Source organism: Scyliorhinus canicula, chromosome 9, assembly GCF_902713615.1.
Source record: "Scyliorhinus canicula chromosome 9, sScyCan1.1, whole genome shotgun sequence".
Lineage (NCBI taxonomy): Eukaryota > Metazoa > Chordata > Chondrichthyes > Carcharhiniformes > Scyliorhinidae > Scyliorhinus > Scyliorhinus canicula.
Window position 1 is genome coordinate 4,761,757 of NC_052154.1, and position 21,505 is coordinate 4,783,261.

General features: G+C 46.8%; 1 protein-coding gene across 2 annotated transcripts in view; it reads left to right on the forward strand.

The window, feature by feature from the left end:
- terb1 (telomere repeat binding bouquet formation protein 1) overlaps positions 1-21,505 on the forward strand; it is a 192,031-nt gene that overhangs the window by 94,312 nt on the left and 76,214 nt on the right. For both annotated transcript variants that reach the window (XM_038806219.1, XM_038806220.1), the window contains 6 exons: positions 268-431; positions 9,069-9,458; positions 12,544-12,911; positions 15,343-15,404; positions 17,445-17,540; positions 18,558-18,722. In XM_038806219.1, coding sequence (XP_038662147.1) covers positions 268-431; positions 9,069-9,458; positions 12,544-12,911; positions 15,343-15,404; positions 17,445-17,540; positions 18,558-18,722 — 1,245 coding nt within the window. The remainder of the gene's footprint in view (positions 1-267; positions 432-9,068; positions 9,459-12,543; positions 12,912-15,342; positions 15,405-17,444; positions 17,541-18,557; positions 18,723-21,505) is intronic.

Here is a 21,505-nt window from a genome sequence, read left to right on the forward strand (position 1 = left end):
TTCCCTCCCGATCACCACCGTGGAGCACCATCACAAGTAACTCGAGTAGAAAGTCCATCATTACCAATTCAGGGCAACTAGGCAAAGGGAGCAGATGCAATCTTGCCAGAATGACCTGCATCTCTAGACCAAAACAAACTACTGGTACCTGTGAAACATTTTATTAGTTGCAGGATAATACACATGTTGTGGTTTATCTATATCTTTATATTTGGGGTTTATTATGCTTATGCTTACCTTTTATACCTGCTGTTGTCTCTTTCCAAGCTGAGAAACTATCGAATGGTCTGGCGGAGGATTTGCAACCAAGAGAAGACACGTTTACTTCATCTGGCCTTCGTAATGAAAAGGACAACAGCCTGAACAATTACTGGAAATTTGCAGAAGCATTTCTAAATAGGATAAAAGCATTAGAAAAACAGCAAGAAGAGGTTAACTGACTTTTTTCTTTTCTAAAAAAACAGTAATTTGCATTTATATAGTGGGCTGAATTTACTGTTTGGGACGCTTCACCCTCCCCCTCCCCGCCGGAACCGAATCGTATTCAATTTGCATTCCCTTTGCAGACTCCATTCGTGATTCAGGACTTGCAAAAGGATCAGCACTCTGCCCAGATGAATTTCAGGAAATTCTAATCCCCACTGGCGTCTGATTCGCTGGGGTCGGAATTCGTGCTAATGAGCCTGACAAGCTGGAGCTGCTTACAAGCACTCCACTCACCACACACACATTCCAACTAAAAGAAGACTACCCTGCGATTCCAGGAATGAGGTGGACAGAATGCTGGGTGCAGCCGAGGAAAGGAGGGACACCCTCTTCCCAAGGGTGGGGGGCCGACTCAAGCTCGCCATTGCAGACAGCGGCTAGGAGAAGGTGGCAGAGGCGGTCAGTGCTGCCAACTTCAGGAGGAGGACTGGAATGCAATGCTGGAAAAAGCTGAATGACCTCCTTAGGGAAACTCGGGTGAGTCATAACCTCTGTGCCCCTGGCATTACTCCTGTTCTTCACTCCTCACGTCATTCCACTTCCTCCTAGAGGCCGACAACACCCCACCTGCCTGCATCTCCCTCACAACCCATCATCCACCAAACCCCAACACTTGTATTGTCTTTGGCCAGGAGCCTTGCACTCACATTTGCCACCAACTCCAAACCCCCTGTAAATCACGCCTCTCAGCGTCTCACCATGTTTTTCCTGTGCCCACTAGGATATGGTGACCCATAGCAGGCGCGAGAGGCAGAAAGACCGGAGCGGGTATACCAGACATGTGGGTCCATATCCCTGCAGAGGAGAGGGCCACATAACTAGTGGCAAGACTGAGAAAGGGCAGTGTCTGACATGGAGGTTGGCATGCACCAAGCAAGTGAGAACCCAATGCCACGCTGATGTCTCTCCAGCAAGTGAGTCACATCTTCCCACAGACTACTCCTTCCCAAGATCTCACCATGTCTATTGTCTCGTAGAATCACCATCAGACAAAACTGGACCATCCGGGTTACCTTGCCCCCAGTGGAAGACGCCGCCCTTTCGTCACTGTTGTCACCTGCATTTTCCACCATTGCAGAGACTAGATCCTTGGAGGGACATTTTAGTGAAGAGTTTCCTGGGTCACCTGCTGTGAAGAGGTTCTGGGTTACCTTCTGCTGTGCACTACAGACATGCTGCAGCGCATCAAGTGGAGCAAGAGGTCAGAAGGCTGCTTTCCACACCGGTGTCGCTCTTCTGGCAATTATGATCCCACCAGGATTTACAGGAGGGGGTGTCAGCGAAATAGTGCCTGCAGGCACAGCTGGAGGAGTCCGACCACCTTCAGGGGCTGGAGATGTTGCTGAAAATACCCAGGCCAACACTGAAAGGATGGAAGGCCTGGGTCAAGACGTCAGAGCCATTGGTCAGGACATCCAAGGCTTTGGACACACTGCGGTCGATTAGCTGAGGCGCAGGACAGGGGAGCCCAGTCACAGTCAGACATATCCCGGGTGTACATGGACATTGCTGCAGCGCTGCAGAGCTTGGCCCAGTTGTAAAGGGTCATGGTTGAGGGCATCGAGAGCATTTGCCGGGCGCTGACTGACCTTATCATAGAATTTACAGTGCAGAAGGAGGCCTTTCAGCCTATCAAGTCTGCACCGGCCCTTGGAAAGAGCACCCCACTTAAATCCGTGTCTCCACTCTATCCCAGTAACCCCACCCAAACCTTTTGGACACCAAGGGCAATTTAGCATGGCCTATCCACCTAACCTACACGTTTCTTGTGTAGGTGGGGGGAAACAGGAGCACCTCGGAGGAAACCCACACTTACACAAGGAGAACGAGCAGACTCCGCACAGACTGCGACCCAAACTGGAATCAAACCTGGGACTCTGAAGCTGTGAAGCAACTGTGCTTGCTACGGTGCTGCCCATGACCAGTCACCGAGGGACATGACCGAGGTAGTGAGAGACCTGACCATAGAATTCCTAAGAAACCGAGGCAGTAATGTCCCACTCGCTGAAAGATATATCCCGGTCTCTGCTTCATGGCTGAGGGCATCGAGACCATGGCTTAGACAAGGTGGGCCTCAAGGACTTGCAGGTGATGATATGCCTCTGGAGCTCACTCTAGACTCACTTCCATGGAGTAGCCCAGGGGCCAACGGGCGCCCCGAGGCAGGAGGAAGTGATGGCGCCGGTGCCTTCTGCAGGGGAGGTGCTGGAGCACCTCAGCACTTCCGAATCCTCCACACCTGACACTGGTGCATTTCATGTGCAGCAGGCAGAACAGGCTGACACGTCGTCACCTCTGATACCCAAAAATCAGCCGGGCCCATCCAGAGGACGGCCATCAAGAGCATCATGGGTCAGCACAAGACATGCAGCGGGCCACCTCACTTTTGATGTGCTGTCTGGGGTTACACCCAGAAGGATTGGGAGAGCACATAAGTTAGGGGTTAGGACACAGCAATGTATATATTCACCAACAAGCACGTTTGCACCAACAGTCCGACCTGCCTCTAACCTCTGTCTGATGGGTGTTAGGGATGGATTGGACCTTGGTGTAGAAGATCTACCTGGTGGGGTGCTGAAAAATGAGGCAGGGCAGGACCCCATGACACATTAATGTCCCATATGGTGTCACCCTCAGCGAGAGGTGGCAGGGGATGGGGCCTTGTGAGTCAGCCTTGGATGACAGCACCTCCAGTGAGGTGCGCCCTAACCGTTCACCATCTCCCGCAATCCCTGCCCCCCCCCAGACATGGGTCCGCCTGAAGGATTGGCCAGCCCATATGATAGGATCATGCAAGCGGACAGTGGAATGTGATCCTAAAGGCAGGAGTCAGACTTTGTCAAACGATGAGGAGGTCGTCACCGCCTTCCAGTGAACAAGACCCACGGATATTGCTAGTCCAGGGCCATTACCCTGGTAGGACTCTCGGAGGGGGGAGAGGGTGCACTGGTAGGTAGTGGAAAGGCTAGTGGGAGGGTGGAGTGTAGTACTGAGGGAGAGGGATGGTGGGGTGAAGGATTGAGGGAGAGGAAAGGTGGAGTACAAGACCGGGCGAGGGAACGGGTGAGCGGTCATTGGGAGGGGAGATCCTGTTTGACGGGAGGGGTGCTGGAGAGGTGGGAGAGGATGGCAGAGCTGCCAGTGGCCAGGCCTCCTAGTTGGTAAATCGGGAGGTGACGAAGTTGTCCTGTGTACGATGGCCCTGGATCCCATTGAGTGGTCTGCCATAACAGCTCGGGCTCCATGCCCAGATCCTCCTGGACACTCATCATCCTCCTTATCAGATGAGGCCTCCTCATCAGCTTGTCACCCCTCTGCTGCACGATGCAACAGGGCACCACGATGCTCGAGACCCTCCTGGGGTTATATTGGAGAACCCCACCAGAGCGGTCCAGGCATTGGAATAGCGTTTTGAGGATGCCGATGCACCGCTCAATGACGCTGCTGGTTGCTGCATGGGAATCATTATAATAGGTCTCTGTCTCTGTCTGGAGCCTCCACACTAGTGTTTTCAGCCAAGTCTTCAGCGGGCAATTCTTGTTGCCCAAGAGCCAACCTCTCACCCGAGGGAGTGTCTTGAAGGAGACAGGAACATCAGACTGCGCCAGGATGTCAGCATCATGCACTCTGCCAGGGTATCGGGCGCAGACATGCATGATGTGCAGTTGGTGGTCGCACACCAACTGCACATTCGGGGAGTGGAACACTTTCCTATTGATAAAGGACACCCACTTTTGAACCTTGATGGCCACGGGGAGCGGGTATCCTCCTTCATACCCCGGCGGCGCCAGGTGTGCCACAATATGGCACAGATGCTGCATGGTCTCCCTCGTTAGCCAGAGTTGGCGTCGGTACAGACAGTCCGGCAGCTCCTCGAAGGACAGGCACTGACTGTATATACGTACCTTCATCATTGGCCTATTGAAAGGCCGGCACTTGAGCCTCACTGGTTGGCCCTTCTGGGCAGGATCCACTTGTGTAGGGTCCTCTCCAACCTCAATGCATCCGCAATGACAGCAGCAGCCAGGTAGAACATAGCTGACTTGAGGGGGGGCTTCGATAAGTTGTCATCCGTATTGCATCCCTGTCCCCACATGGCCTGTGATGCGGGGATCCTGTATCCACACTACCCATCCCTCTCAACAGGGGTACTGGTGGCTGCTGCTACCTGTCTCAGTGTTTCCCCCCGTGGGATTGACTGTTTGTCTCCACACTGGGTGGGGCATGTCTTCTCCCACCAGCAAGGTGGCAACTGGTTGTGTTCCAGAAGTCACCATGTGCCTCTGTGCTTGGAGGCTTGTGCGTAGACAGGTTCTACATTTGGGAGTGAGCGAGCAAAGTGTCCGTCTGCTGGGACCTTAGCTGCAGTGTGACGTAGGTCCTGGGTGTAACACAGAGCTGCTCAGGTTTCCTGGCCAGGGGCAGGATGGATGGGAGCACGGGCGCGGTGGATAGGAAAGGGCTTGGTGACAGCTTATGGTTCTGAGGGGTGGGCTAGCTGATGATGTCACTGGTGAGACTTCCACTCTGAGAGGGGCTGTGTGCCAGGTGGGGTGCCAAAGGCCCATGGTTCTCGTGTCTGCGTGGGTTTCCTCCGGGTGCTCTGGTTTCCTCCCACTGTCCAAAGATGTGCAGGTTAGGTGGATTGGCCATGATAAATTGCCCTTAGATTAGGTGGGGTTACTGGCTTACGGGGATAGGGTGGAGGTGTGGGCTAAAGTGGGGTACTCTTTCCAAGAGCTGGTGCAGACTCGATGGGTGGAATGACCTGCACTATAAATTTTATGATTCTATGGTGCATCCGCCCTTTGATTGAGGTCTGCTAATCACCGGCTGGGCCGGTGATTAATCAGGACCATGCCCATCCCATTGATGATACTGCTGCGGTCTGAGGGTTTCCAGAGGGGCAGGCTGGGTGGGTTCCCAGATGACCAGAGGCTCTCAGAGCAATTACAGGATACAGTGAGCAGCCAGCAGTGTGCACAATCAGGAGCCTGCAAGTAGCACCAAAGGGGTGCCTTTAAATAACACTGCAGCGATGGCAGTCTGAGCAAGGCCACCCCAATTCCGAGGGGGACGCCCAGTGCATGAACCCGCTATTCCCCGCTACTCCCAGCAGTCCAGGCAGATACCCTCCAGCAAATCTGACAATATTTGAGACTTTTGAGTGTTTTCTTACCTTCCCGCTCCTCCTCAACAGTCATGGTACCCAGGCCCTGTTTGTAAATACTTGCACCAATTTGAGCCGGCGAGACTCCCGCCTGAGAGAGATAGAGCACACAGTGTCCAACCCGCTAATGACATTCAAATCCATGCAAGTGATGGATTTGCATGTGCTCACAGGCGCGGGGCGTAAACTTCACGAATACTGCCAGCGGAGGACTGGAGCATCACAACGGAATTGGCTCCGGATGCAAATCGTCATTTTTTTTGTTTGCTGTTCTCCGCCCGATTGCAGTTCTAGCTGCCGGCTCTGGGAGACAAGGAATTGAGCCCAGCGTCTCTAGTGCAGTAAAACGTTTCAATACACTTCAAGGAGGAGAATCAGTCAAAATGTGTGCCACATGAGCTGCTTTTCGGTCTTGTAATCATGAGGTTATTCAAAGGCTTTAAGGAGTGTCTTAAAAGAGGTAGAAGGGTTTGGGGAGGGCATTCTAGTACTTGAGGCCTTTTCAGGACAGGGAGTGGAAATCTAAGATGGGGTATGGGAGTGCAGAATTGGAGGAGTACGGAGGACTGTGGGGCTAAAGGAGGTTGCACAGATTGGGAAAGGGTGAGACCTGAGGAAATTGAACACAAGGTTCAGAATTTCAAATTCAAGTCATTGGTGGGCCAGGAACCAATATAGGTTGACTAGTACAGGGAGAATAGATGAATGAGAGTTCGTACAAATTAGGACATGGGCAGCAGGGCTTTGGATAAGCTTACATTTAGGGAGGGGGGAAGATGGGCAATAAAACATTGGAATACTTAAGTCTGGCGGTAAGAAAAACAGACCAATATTTCAGAGGCAGAGAAAGGCGATAGTAAAAATGAACTGTAGATGCTGGTTGGTGCAGTGGATCAGTACATAAATCTTTCATCTCTGGGGATTGGATTCAACTCCAGTCTGTCCAAAGTGATGGGATGATGTCACCTTTTTTTTGGCTTATTAAAGCTGACAGCATGAGAGGTGAACTTGTCATTTAAGGGCCTCTCCTTTTCATTTGTACCATTAGGCTTAGTAAGTAAAGGATTATGAAAAATCTTTGAGAGATATTTTTTTAAAATTTGAGTCTTTCCCCAGTTACTGTAATTTATTTATTTTTCCCCGCTCATCCAGTAATCCGCGACCACTCATGTTGTGCAGTTGAGAAAATGAGAAACGATATTTTTCTTTATTCATGCCACAAGTAGGCTTCCATCAACACTGCAATGAAGTACTGTGAAAATCTCCTTGTCGCCACACTCCTGCGGCTGTTCGGGTACACTGAGGGAGAATTCAGAATGTCCAATTCACCTAACAGCACGTCTTTCGGGACTGTGGGAGGAAACCGGAGCACTCGGTGGAAACACACGCAGACACGGGGAGGACATGCAGACTCCGCACAGACAATGACTCAAGCCGGGAATCGAACCTGGGATCTTGGCTCTGGGAAGCAACAGTACTGACCACTGTGCTACCGTGCTACCCTCTGAGCTCTGTGCTGCTCTGAGCTTGCCACTTGAAGGCAATCTGGATTCATTCTTGGGGTTTATCCTCCTTCCTCCCTGTGTAGGTATCTAGCTTCTACTCCATACTTGCCTGTATTGCCACAATAACTCCCTGTCGTGTCGCGTTCCAAATATTCTGACTTTGTTAAAGCAAAAAAAATCAAGGCTGGGTGTCGCCAGATTCAGATTCCTTCCATTTCTCCTGAAGGTGCTGATAATAGATTATGGTTGAAGGTCACTTTTCCCATGTGGCTACACTTCACATGTAAAAGAGAAGCATCACAGCTAACTGGCTCCCATCTTGTCCAACTTCTGAAAATGTGAACTCTTCTAATACTAGGGGCACGATTCTCCCAAAAGGGAGCAAAGTCCCTAGCGAACGCTCTTAGCTGCGTGTTTCCTGACACTCGCAGTGCTGAAAAACACATGGCTATTCAACATGACTCTCGTTGAGTAAGGGGCTTGAATGGGGAACGCACAGCCGAGGCCGCACATAACCCCATATTGTACCAGTGGGGAGCTCCGCTCGCTGTACGATCTCTGAAGCCCCTGAAACAATCCCCAACCTCCTCTTTCTGCCCTCCACCCCTCATGCCAGCTGGCAGTGCCATCTGGGCACCTTGGCAATGGCAGTCTGGCAGTACCAGGGTACCCAGGTGGCACCAGCAGTGCCAAGGCACCATCTGCCCAAAGGCCATGCAGCTGGAGGCCTCCGATCCTCTGTGAGACCCCCACAAGTGCCATTCCATCTGGTCCCCGTTTGTGGGGTACCTTGGAAATCTGCACATTCGAGCGTGGTTTACTACCTCACTAACATGCAGATTTGCTAAAATGTGACCCCGCCCATTGTGGGCAGGATTCACATCGCAACGTCTTGCGAGATTGCGTTGAATCTCGTGAGGCATTCAGAGCTGGGTAGATCCCGGGAGTGGGGTCTCCCGGCTTTCAATGGCCACACTGCAGCGCGGCGAGCTGCTTTTTGGCCGCAGCGTAGCCATTGGATCGCGCGCTCGCTGGTGACTAGGATTAAGAGTTAGTTGATTGTTTTATATCCCTTTATCAGCCCAGGGACACTGAAGCCTTTTTGGAAAGAACAACAGCTACTGTACTGACTCAGATTAGCATTAATGGAAATTGACCTGTGGAAACTTCTGCTCTTAAGATCTCCGTGTCTCAATAAACTTTGCAATTATCTCCTCCACCACTGAATAAAGTGAAAATTGCTTATTGTCACAAGTAGGCTTCAAATGAAGTTACTGTGAAAAGCCCCTAGTCGCCACATTCCGACGCCTGTTCGGGGAGGCTGGTACGGGAATTGAACTGTGCTGCTGGCCTCCATTGGTCTTCTTTCAAAGCCAGCGATTTAGCCCTGTGCTAAACCAGCCCCTAACAATTGTCACAAGTAGGCTTCAGTGAAGTTACTGTGAAAAGCCCCTAGTCGCCACATTCCGGTGCCTGTTCGGGGAGGCCGGTACGGGAATTGAACCCACGCTGCTGGCCTAGTTCTGCATTACAAGCCAGCTGTTTATCCCACTGTGCTAAACCAGCCTCTGATGGAACTCTTATGATGGTTGACCTTTAAGAATTAATTTATGGGATGTGGACATAGCTGGCTATGCCAACATTAATTGTCCATCCTTAATTGCACTTGAGAAGGTGGTGGTGAGCTGCTTTCTTGAACCGCTATGGTCCCCAAGTGTAGGTACACCCATTGTGCTGTTGGGGAGAGAGTGCCAGGATATTGACCCAATGACTGAAAGAACGGCAATGTTTCCAAATCAGTATGGTGAGCAATGATTCCTGGTACGTGTTTTCTATTAATAAAATAGTTGAAAAATTATTTCTGATTATGTTGTTCTAACTTACTTTATATTCTGTAATAAAAACAGATGACAAGTCACATTATGAACACTGGCGTGGCAGATGTACACCAGACAGCTACAGGACCAAATTCACATGTGAACCTGAAGCTTCAGACATGTGAGCCATTGCTTACAGGAACAGACCAGATGGTGAAACAGAAGGAAGATGTGCCACTGAAACACTGTAGTGAACAGCATTCCTTGGATAAATCTTGCATGGATAATACAATAACGGATACATGGACTGGTGGAACAAGACAGGCAGAAAAGCAGGATTTAACCCCAGAGAAAAGAAAATTCCATTTGAATCATGTAGCAAATGAATATAGGGTGGAGGGTTCTGTTATTGCTACAATTAATCCATCCTGTTCAAGAGCTGGAGAAAATAAAATGCAATACAGAGATCAGCGGCTAATGGTGCGCCACTCATTTAGTTGATCTTTATTCCTATGACAACATTGAATCTTGTATTAAATAGTGGTTTGTTTTCATGTAGCATTATATATCAATGTACTCAGAAACCTAGTGTAGGATGGAACAATATTTACACTTTTTAATATTTATTTGCAGTTATTTACATTTCCTAACCCAACAACTAAAGTTTCAGTGTGTGCCTATAGGGATTCAGGTGAACCAGTTAATGCCCACCATTTGCATAAAGTTAAACACCATTAATATGCAATTAACATAGATAGGTAAAAGTCCCCCAATTTTCTTGCCTTATCTGCTCTTTCAGAAGCCACACTGCTGGGCAATCACCTGCACTCAATTCTGTTTTTACTCAACATATAGAATTAGTGCTGAAAAAGAGATCTCAAACTGACTGATTTTTTTGTTTGAACAAAGGCAGAATGTTTGGAACATAGGAAGGCTCAGCTTGCTCACCAGTACACTTCGCAAGGATACCAGTATAAGGGGGAAATAACAATTTACACCACAAAGAGAATACACATTTTTTGGCAAGTGGACTCTAAATGGTAGAAATGTTGCCATGGAGAATGCATCAGTTGATGATGACTGACAGATAACTGCCAAGCATTGCTTGAGATGTAATTTAGGCAGCTTGACCTTGATTATTTGAAGTATTGCCCTGGGAACGGTTCAGTGAATTGCTGCCACATATCTTTTTTAGTTGAAACAGGTGCAATGTGTGTACATATTCTTTTTGTCTACAAAACACAGGGCTCTGTTGATTAATATATGCATCTTCCAGTTCACACGTTGAGGATTATTTAGCAAATGTCCAACTGTGGAACTATATCTAATGTTGGACACTGGGTAGAATTTTCTCTTTTGCAGTGTTGCAGCAGGCAGGAAAACTTGTGTAGAAGCTGCCTTATTGTTAGTCCCCACCCCTTCAGAACACCTGCTTTATGCCTGCATACTAGCAGCTTGAAACAGCTAAATTCACCAATTGTTTTGAAATGCCTTGCCGTTCCAGGGTAATCTGAAGTTCACTGAGCACTTTACAGGGCCAAGGTCCCATTAGGCCCGTTCATGAGTTTGTGTGATATGCAAAGCGTAATGATCTATTCAGGATAGCCATTCTACCGCAGGATGCCTTCGACGTACCCTATTTCAACATCAGCCATTTACCTGCTACTATGCAGACGCAACATGAGTGCTGTTTGCCACGAACCAAATGCTCCCGTCAAGCCAAAAGGACATTCTGCTTAACACACAAATGTATAATGTGGTATATGAATTTGTGCATGGTGCTAGGAATATTGGTCATATGCCACAAAGACCATGTCCTAGCCGCTGTTTGTAATGGACAAGGCACAGCCCATACCCAACCAGCCAAAACACAAACAACGTCCAACACTCGATATTATTCCATGATTGGACAATAGTTGCTAAATAATCCTCCGCATGTTATGAATTATGCTGCCTACTAATTTAAGAATTTCAGTCGGGCTTACAATGTGGTGCATTTGCGTGTACTGGAAGACACATGCTAATACACAGGACCCCGTTCTTTGCAGAAAGAAAGATCATGTACACACATTGTGCCTATTTCAGCTAAACCAAATAAGTGACAGCCATTTACTGATTCATTCCCCAGGACAATGCCTTGACCAATCAGAGTCAAGCTGCCTGATTTAAATTTCAAACAGTGCTTGGCAGTTATCTTTCAGTCACCATCAACTGATGCATTCTCCATGGCAACGTTTCTTCCAATTAGAGACCACTTACCAATTAGCTTCTTTTCATAAAATAAATTGTTTTCCCTTATTCTTGCAAAGTGTCTAGTGCAAGCTGAAAAGCTTTGACATGTCTTTTTCAGCAGTACTCAAGTTCTGTACTACAAATGACTATTGAAAACTTACAAAGGTGACTTGGGGTGGTCCAATTTTCTGTTGTCCTTTCTTTTTCCTTTTAACATTACAAATCTCCCCTCACTTGAAACCTCCCCCTCATTAATTAAATATATGTGGGAAATTATGAGTTTGAAATCAGTTTAAACCAAGCTCTGATGTTATCCCATTGTTCAACATTTCTGAATTTTATTTCCTCACCCCAATTTCAAACCTCCCCCCACCCCCTCCATGGTTAGCTTTTCATAAAGAAATGGAATGCTGTTGATCTACAAGTGGTCGTCCTCCAATAGTTAACCCAAGTAGTCATTGTTTAGATTTGAATCAAAGCAGTGGATATTTGATGGACTATTTTGCCATTTGGATATCAAGGATGACCCAAACCAGCTCCTTCCTGTTATGTTATTGCTAGTAACATAAGCTGCCACTTGATGTCGGGTCTGCTGAAAGATGCTCTGGACTCGGGAGATACGTTTAACGTATTTATTGAACGATTAACAATGCTCTTAAATGAGTTCGATACTACTAATCTGCCCCTAGTAACTCAGTCTATTCTGCTAACTATACAAGCTTGCTCTCGACCATGTGCTAGGGTGTGATGTTGCTGATAATCAGCCCTGTCCTGCTCTCTTGGTTTCTGCCGGTGGAAGAGGCAGAGCCTGTGTGCCTTGTCCTTTTTATATGGGGCGTGTAATGCCCCCTTGTGGTAATGCCACCTCTGGGTGTCCTGATCTAATGACCCATTGGTTGCGTGTCTGCATGTCATGACATCTCTGGTGCTCCCTCTAATGGTTACTTAGTTGTAGTGTATTTACATTAACCCCTTGTGTATATACAGTGATGCATATCACTACACTTCCCTCGCCTGATTTTCAGTTGAACCCACTAGATAGTGATCAGGAGATGAAAGCCATGGTAAATGTTTACTGTCTTACATGGTAGCATGGAGACCAAATATGGGGCATCCACCACTGCCTCAACAAAGGCATCACAAAACAGGGAGCCTGAGTGATGAATTTACTCATTGTGCTGTGTGGGGTGAAGAACGGACCATTTGTACAAAGTAACAATATCAAAATATTACATTCTTGTTCCCAAATTTCATCCTCAGCTTTATTTAATTGAAAACAAAAAAATAATTGTAAGAAATGAAAAGCAAATTGTTGTCCTTTATTTTCTCTTAGGAAAAAGTGAGACGGCAGATATTTGTAGAAGATGATTTTCCACAGGAGACAAGTAGGAAGAATGCCAACGTGCATCAATTTGGTGGTGTTGACAAACTGAGTTCTGAGGCCAAAGCAAGGGACATGAAAAGCCAGCAATGTGATTTGCCCATTGCCCCGGCAGATGGTGGTGGCCCAAGTGCATTCTCTGACATTCAGAACATGGATAGGTTTCCAGAAACCGATCAGCAAAAGGGTGCAAAAGTTGGGTTTGTGCAATGTGGAAACTCATGTAACCAGCCAGTAACTGTACCTGAGGCTGAGCTTCCAAGAGCAAGTACATCAAGGAATGGGCAGAAATCCAACAATGAGCAAGATTTTAAAAAGAGGTATGACATATTTTCTGACGAGCAAGTAGGAAAAAAAGGCAATTGTTTTTAAAAGGACAAACAAAAAGACAAAGTGCTACAACTTCTGGGCTCTGCAGCGCGGATTTGGGAGGTACCTCTCAAATGAGAGGTCACAGATATAGGTTGAGAGGTAGTAGATGCAAAACTGAGGTGAGGAGGAATTACTTCTCACAGAGGATGTTGAATTTGCAGAACTCGCTACTCCATAGTGCAGTGGAGTCTGAATCATTAAAAGCTTTCAAGAAGGGGATAGATATATTTCTGATTTTTAAAAAACAGGTTAAAGGGTTATGGGGAACAGGCACGGTGGTGGATTTGAGACCAGGAAGAGATCAGCCATGGCGGCGCAGGCTCGAAGGGCTGAATGAATGGTCTGCTCCTAATTCCTATGCTCCAATGAACCCCAAAGATGTGCTGGGGAATCCCTCTTAGAAGTTCCCAAATAAGTGTTTGCAGCATAATTGCCCAGACGTATTAACTTCATCTGTGCAACTGCGCTGTGCCAGGAACCATCCAACAAAGTGGTTACATTAGGAACCAGGGTTACACTAATAGTTATTAAGAATCGGAGGGGGCACCTGTTTAATGCAGGTTTTGTATGCCCCGCCTCCTCCAAAACGGTGTCATCGCGGCGCTCACTATTGCGACAGCCTCAGCATGTCACCTGAAGGCCCTCCCCCGATGCTCCGCCCCTGATGGGCCGAGTCCACGACGGCATGGTTCACACATGGTCTCAGCCGTGCTGGAACTCAGTGTGGCAGCTGCAGACTGTGTCCAGCACCGCCACAGTCGAGCGGGAACCATGCTACTGGCCGGTGGGTGGTTCCGTGAGGGTGGGGGGGACTGGTGGGAGGTGGCCAGGAGGGCGCTATCTGGCAGTTCGGGTCCACACACGCCGGCACCATATTTTGCAGCGCGACCGCTGCAGGTTGTCGCCGTGTTCATGCATGGCCACGGACCCGGCCATTCTCCGGCCGTTTATTTTGTGGAGGCCAGGAGTTTTACGTGGCCCCTCACCAGTTGCAAGATCGGTGAGGAGAAGCCGACGATTTTTTCCACGCAAAACGTCACAGATCCTCTGCACTTAGCCTCAGAATCAATAATCTGGCGCTATGTTCTCACCAGAATGTGAGTGCAAATCAGGAAGCGAGTTCCAAGCCTTTGTCATGCAAATTTATGCATGGCGGGGATTCCAAGGTAACCTTGCTATCGGACTGCCATTTTGAGCGGGCGGCCTGATAGCGAGGTCCGGTGCAATTTGGCGCCACCCTCGTGCTTTCCTGGGTCATTCCCTCCCCCCATAGTATGAAAGTGACCCGACTCCCCCTAATTAGAGAGACCCTGTAATTAGAGGGACCACGTAATTAGAGGGACCCCTCCCAGCAGAGAACCTCTAATTAGAGGCCCTAATTAGGGAGGCCCCCATCAAGGACCCCCGAATTCGAGAGACACTCACCAGAGACCCCCCTAATTAGAGAAATCCCTGCCTAGAAGCGCCCCAGAAAAGAGGCCGCTGTTTGGATACCCCCAATAACAGAGACATCTGCCTGTTAACTAGAGAGCAGTCCAGACCAGCGGTGAAAAAAAATTACTGCTTTAAAACTCACCTGTGCAATACACCTGCTGGCTCAGGCAGAGTACCTGTCAATTCCTGGGAAGAGAAAACCAGTCAGCTGGATTTGAACCCTTTCAGGTCTTATATCTGCAAGCCTTTCATTAATTTCTCTGTGAAGTTTCTTTCACAAGGCTGTGATTGACTGTTTCCAACACACCCAGCTGTCTGAATTATTTCATTCATCTCCCTTCACACTTGTGTGACTTTGAAGTACCCAGCTGAGAAACTAATCACAATGTTTATAAACCTTATTAATAATAATAATAAGCTTCATTGTCACAAGTAGGCTTACTTAACACTGTAATGAAGTTACTGTGAAAAGCCCCAAATCGTAGCGCCTGTTCGGGTACACAGAGGGAGAATTCAGAATGTCCAATTCACCTAAGCTGCGAGCTGTGAAGCGATTGTGCTATCCACAATGCTATCGTGCTGCTGATGGTCAATGTGCAGCACCTCAAACATCATCAGTTTTGAGCTGGCAGATCTGTTGCTTATCTGTCCAATTTTGCATGGTGGTTGTGCCATGGCACAATAGGCAGTATTTGAAACTTAAATAAGGACCTTAATCTCCAAACTAATTGCATCAATTTGTAGAATCTGCTGCCAGATTGTGATGAGTTTACGTATGGTCATAAGAATTTATAACTGGAGTAAATTGACTCAAAGTCTTGCAGGAAATGTATTATATGATCCAGTAAAAACACTTTTTTGTACCTTTAAAAGACTATGAACTTTACAATATTGTTCATTCAGCCCAGGTATTACTACGTCTCAGAATTGTTTTTTCCTTTCTAGCCATGACTCATTCAAAAGACCTGCACCAATGAGCAGAAAGAGAAGCCAGCAGAACTACATAGGTATGGACACCTTTAGACTGAAAACAATGATAATAGCATGTCGAAATCTCTTGAATGGAAAGCAATGTCAATAATTCTAATTGGTATAAAAACTAACATTAAGAGGAGGCCATGTGTTTACATCTACACCTGTGGTTCTCAAGCTATCTTTGTTGAAGGAATGCCTTTCAAGTGGATTAGTAATCATGTTTCCCCATCTAAATACAAATACTATATCATTATATATACATGATATAATTTAGATGTGAGGTTTTTTGATTATCAAACTATACAATATGTTCCTGCTGTGAGTAGGCATACACTACATAATATGAAAGTACTGCATTTAAAGGGTGTTTTAATAACACTTTTAAGAAAACAGATATGTACTTTCAGTGAGATGGGTGTGTCTGCTCCCTTCCTAGGTGAGACAGCCAGCTCATTCTGTGCTGCATGTGTGGGAGCCACACTCTGCATCTGGCTTACATCAGGCTCACTCTTCATCTTTATTGTGGAGATGCCAACGTTGGACTGGTGTGGGCACAGTAAGAAATCTTGCAACACCAAATTAAAGTCCAACAGGTTTGCTTTGAATCACTAGCTTTCGGAGCACAGCCTGAGGAAGGATCTGCGCTCCGAAAGCGAGCAATTCGAAACAAACCTGTTGGACTTTAACCTGGTGTTGTAAGACTTCTTACTTAATCTTTATTGTCACAAGTAGGCTTACATTAACACTGCAATGAAGTTACTGTGAAAAGTCCCAGTCGCCACACTCCAGCGCCTGTTAGGGTACACGGCGGGAGAGTTCAGAATGCCCAAATTACCTAGCAGCATGTCTTTCGGGACTTGTGAGAGGAAACTGGAGCACCCGGAGGAAACTCACGCAGGCACAGGTAGAACGTGCACACAGACAGTGACCCGAGCCGGGATTCGAACCTGGGACCCTGGCGCTGTAAAGCCACAGTGCCAACCACTGCGCTGCCATGCTGCCCCACCTAGAGATAGACATAGAATTTACAGTGCAAAAGGAGGCCATTTGGCCCATCGAGTCTGCACCGGCCCTTGGAAAGAGCACCCTACTTAAGCCCACACCTCTCCGTCCCATTTCCATAACCCAGCAACCCCACCCAACTCCTTTGTACACTAAGGGCAATTTACCATGGCCATTCTACCTAACCTGCATGTCTTTGGACTGTGGGAGGAAGCCCACGCAGACAAGAGGAGAGTGTGCAGACTCTGCACAGACAGTGACCCAAGCCCAGAATCAAACCTGGGACTCTGGAGCTGTGAAGCGACAGTGCTAACCACTGTGCTATCTTGCCGCCCACATGCCACATATTCACTTAAATGCTCAGTAAATATTTTCATATTATGTTACTGATCCCTTGGAAAGTTACTGTGCACCCCAGTTTAAAACCTATGGCTGTACATATAGGACCTGGTGTGAGTTCTAAAAATGTGTGTGCGAATAACCTGGACCGTTCCAAAGTAGAAGCTATAGGTAGATTTATCTGCAAAACCAAATTTAAACTATTTATAAACGCACTTTAGGACATGCAACCCATAGTATGACATTGGAACGTAGTGAACAGATCACAGATGTGACTGTTGGTCTGAGCTCACTCTTTTTAGCTAGGAAACAAAAGATGCTGAATTTCACTTTGGTATCCCTACAGTGTGCAACGGACAAACTGATAGGTTCATGCTACTGATTAGGTGATACCAGTGGTGTAACGCTAGGTGATTTCGCTCTCAGTTTTGTCAGGACACCAATCCAGCAAGGACTGGAACTCAGTATGTAATGTATGGTTTAGCTACTTGTTGTTTTAACCAGCCGAGTTTTTGATTTCCTAATCTCGTGCAGTACCACTGGGATGGGGGTGGAGATGGTTCTTCATCCAGAAGAAGGAAAGAAAAATGGAGCCAGGAAATTCTTATGCTCCGAGAGGGTTGTAAACCTTTTCAATCCAGCAGGACTAAAAAAGAAAACATCACTTTTATAATGAAGAATAAACTATTAAAGTAGATGTTTTCAATCCTTTGTTGTCTTTCTTTTTATAGATCCACTGATTCTGTGTTCAAATCTAATTGATAATGAAATCAATCTTAGCAATCCTGCATCTTCATTTACTGCAGCCCAAGATTTCCGATGTTCAGGTATAAATGTTAAGTTTTACTTTTACCCACCCTAATATGTGCCAATTCTTAAAATTATTGCAATATTTTTCTAGGGCCCTCATTCCCTTTTACTTTATAACCCATGTTATAAAGTAAAGAAAATTGAGTTATCTGATCAGATCTTTTAGGTTTTCTTGTCCACTGAGGAATATTGAGGCCAGTTTTCCTGAGTTAGCATCTGGAGAATGTCTGTACCCTAATTGCAAAGGTTAGGACAAAGAGGGCAGTGATCAATGATCTTGGGATTGGAGTTCTTCAAAGAAGTAACATGTGCTGTAAGTAAAGGAGAACCATGGATTAACTTTATTTAGATTTCCAGAAGACATTTGTGCTACATTAAAGGTTATTAAGAAAATAAAAGCTTACGGTATAGTGGATAGCATATTAGCACAGATAAAGGATTAGCTAGCTAACAGGAAACAGAGAGGAGGCATGAATGGATAATTTTCTGGTTCAGGCAGGGGAAGCAGCACCTGTAAATTCCGAGAAAGAGAAAACACATCAGCTGGGTTTAAGACCCCTCAGATCTTGATCTGCAATGCTTTAATTCATATCAATGTGAAATTGAATTTACGAGGCTGTGAATGACAGCTTTCAGGCACAGCCACTGTCTGGATTGTTTAATCTCATTTCCCTTCACGATTGAGTGGATTTCAAGTGTAAAGTCGCCATAGTCCCAGATGACCATAGGCTGTGTTCCCGCTTTGAGGGGGAGAGCTGACTGGTGGTGATTTAACCCGAGGATCACCACACTTCAGGCCTGGGGCAAGATTGAGTAGGCAGACCCTCATGAATACCCTTTCAAGTAGACAGATGTGAAACTAACAGTTATGTTTATAAACATCTAGCTATGATTGACAGCTCTTGGACCACATCAAAACAGTTAAGTGCTTTCACTCCCTCTTTTTCTCTGCAGAGAGCACTTAACTACTAGATGTTTATAAATATTGCACTAGCCCAGGGTGTCATGACACTATCTTGCTTAATCTTTAATAGGTTGTTCAACTATATCAACATCCCTGAATAGTAGAAATTTCTGCAAAATTCTTCAGGTGTGCCCCAACAAATGTGATCGACACAAAGTGATTCAAGAATGTGAGGATAGATACAAAAAGGAACTAAAGAAGTCATTAACCTGTTACAGTACCATGCATGACAAAAGTAAGTAATCAGTTCATAATTTTATAATTTTAAGAATGGGTATAGATTATATTCATACAAGTATTTATACACTCATACTGTCTCATTGAGATGTGGGAGAGCAATATGTACAACATAATGCCTGGAGAAATCTGGAGAGAAGTTGCTCCAGTGCAGCCTACATTGACCCTGTACAGACTTTACAATACAACAGCAAAACTAGAGTTCAGATCACTGTTACCAATGTACATTTTATGCTTTTTTAGTCAACTATTTACTTAATTTGACCAGGGTTCAGTGTTCATTATTATCCGGTGACATCTGATGGAAATTGCACATGAAGAATGGAGATAATGTCTCAGTGTTACTGGTTAACGGCCGTGACCTGAGGAGGATCGCTTCTGCTCCCAAAACAGTCAATTAGAAGCACTGACCTAACACCTCTGAGTAATGGTAGGAGACGACTGATCCACTGAGGTAGAATCTTTGGAGGCTTGGGATGATGCAACTACAGTGCACATATTCCAGTAACTTACTCTATGGTTTCTCTCCCAAATTGCCAAGTTATTCATTTAGTTTTTTGGGTCATACATCATACCCAGCCAAAGTACAATCACAGAATGTTTATAGCACAGAACAAGACCATTCAGCTCTTTGCACCTGCATTAGTGTAGTTGAAGGCAGCTTAGTGGTTGCTGCACCTTCTGCATTTTGGTGGTGGAGGGAGTGAATGTTGAAGGTGGTGGAAGGGGCTGCCATCAAATGGGCAGTTTTGTCCTGGGTGGTGTTGAGCTTCTTGAGGGTTCTTGGAGCCGCACTCATCCAGGCAACTAGAGAGTATTATATAACACTCCTGACTTGAGCCTTGTAGATGGTGGATAGGCTTTGGGAGCCAGAAGGTAAATTACAAGCTGCAGAATTCCCAGCCACTGACTTGTTTTTTTTAGCCACAGTATTTGGCTAGACTAGTCAGTTTCTGGTCAATGGGAACCCCCTGGATGTTTTAGTGGGGGGATTCAGCGATAGTAATCATAGAAACATAGAATTTACAGTGCAGAAAGAGGCCATTAGGCCCATCGACTCTACACCGGCCTCTGGAAGAGCACCCTACCCAAGCCACACCTCCACCCTATCCCCAAAACCCATCAACCCTACCTAACTTTTGAACACTACAGCCATTGAATTTCAAGTGGAAATGTTTAGGTTCTCTCATGTTGGAGGTGGTCATTGCCTGGCATCTGTGTGGTATGATTGTTATTTGCCACTTACCAGCCCAAGCCTGAATGTTTCCCAGGTCTTGCTGCAAACAAATGGTCATGGATGGATGTCGAGGAGGAAGTCAGCAAAGGAATGTGTTCCCTCCAGCCTGGAGACTGCGTACCAACAGGATCCCAGACCTCTGTTATGGGCCAGGGTTTAGAAAACTCCAAAGTATATCATGGAGTTCACCTGACCTACAGCTGTTTATTGATTTTGCTTACAATGAGCATAAAGGCCTTAGATGTTATTCAACAGAGGCTTTAAGCATTTTTAATCAAAAACAAAGTTTATTCTACAAATTTAGTTAACATTTTTATAAACATACACAGTCAGCATTTTTAGCAACTACCAATATAAATACCCCACACAACTACAGTACTCTATGTATAACCCTTAATAAATTTCCCCCTTCAGCTGTTCCACTTTAATAACAAGATCCCATAAACCAGAAAACCCTTTTCAAAGGTGTGGTCCAGCACATCGCACTCAACACCTGGAAACAGCTTTTAAAATGCAGATAGAGAAACATTTCTTAAAGGGACACTCCCATGACATCAGCTTCTGTTCAAGTATACAACAGGCTGGCCTTCATCGGCCGGGGCCAGGTTGGCAGCCCCCCCCCCCCCCCGGAAGTTCTCCGGGCCCCGATGGGCCGAGCGGTTGTCCGTTCCTGGCCAGTCCTGCCGATGTGGATTAATTAGACATAGTCCCACATGGCGGGACCTGGCAGGTAAGTCGGCTGGGGCGGTCCTCGGGGGGGCACAGGGGGATCTGCGGGCGGGCCTGTGCCGCGAGGGCACTCCTTCCTTCCGCGCTGGCCCCTGTTGGACTCCGCCATGGCCGACGTGGAGAAGACAACCCCCTGCGCATGCACCAGAATACGCTGGCCAGTGTGCGCATGCATGGAACCACGCCAGCAGTTCAGCACATGCGCGAGATCACGCCGGCCCTTCGGCGAATGCGCTAACCCGTGCAGTCCCTTTTGTGCCGGCCGCCACGGCACCAACCCCTCAGGCGTCCACCTAGCCCCTGAAAGTGCGGAAAATTCCGAACTTTCGGGGGCTGTTGACGCCGGAGTGGTTCACGCCGGTTTTCCCGCCAGCGTGTCAATTAGTCCCCGGAAAGGTGAATCCCACCCCTAGAGTTCAATTCTGGTCGCCACATTACCAGAAGCATGTGAAGGCTTTGGAGAGGTTTACCAAGATGTTGCCTGGCATGGAGGTTAGCTATGAGGAGAGGTTGGATAAACTCGGTTTGTTCTCACTGGAACAAGGGAGGTTGAGGAGCCACCTGATAAAAGTCTACAAAATTATGAGGGGCATGGGCAGGGTGGATAGTCAGAAGTTTTCTCCCAGGGTGAAAGAGTCAAATACTAGGGTTCATAGATTTAAGATGCATGAGGCAAAGTTTAGAACATAGAATAGTACAGCCTTCAGCCCACGATATTGTGCCGACCACTTATCCTCATCTAAGATCAACCTAACCTACACCCCTTCAATTTACTGCTGTCCATGTGCCTGTCCAAGAGTCGCTTAAATGTCCCT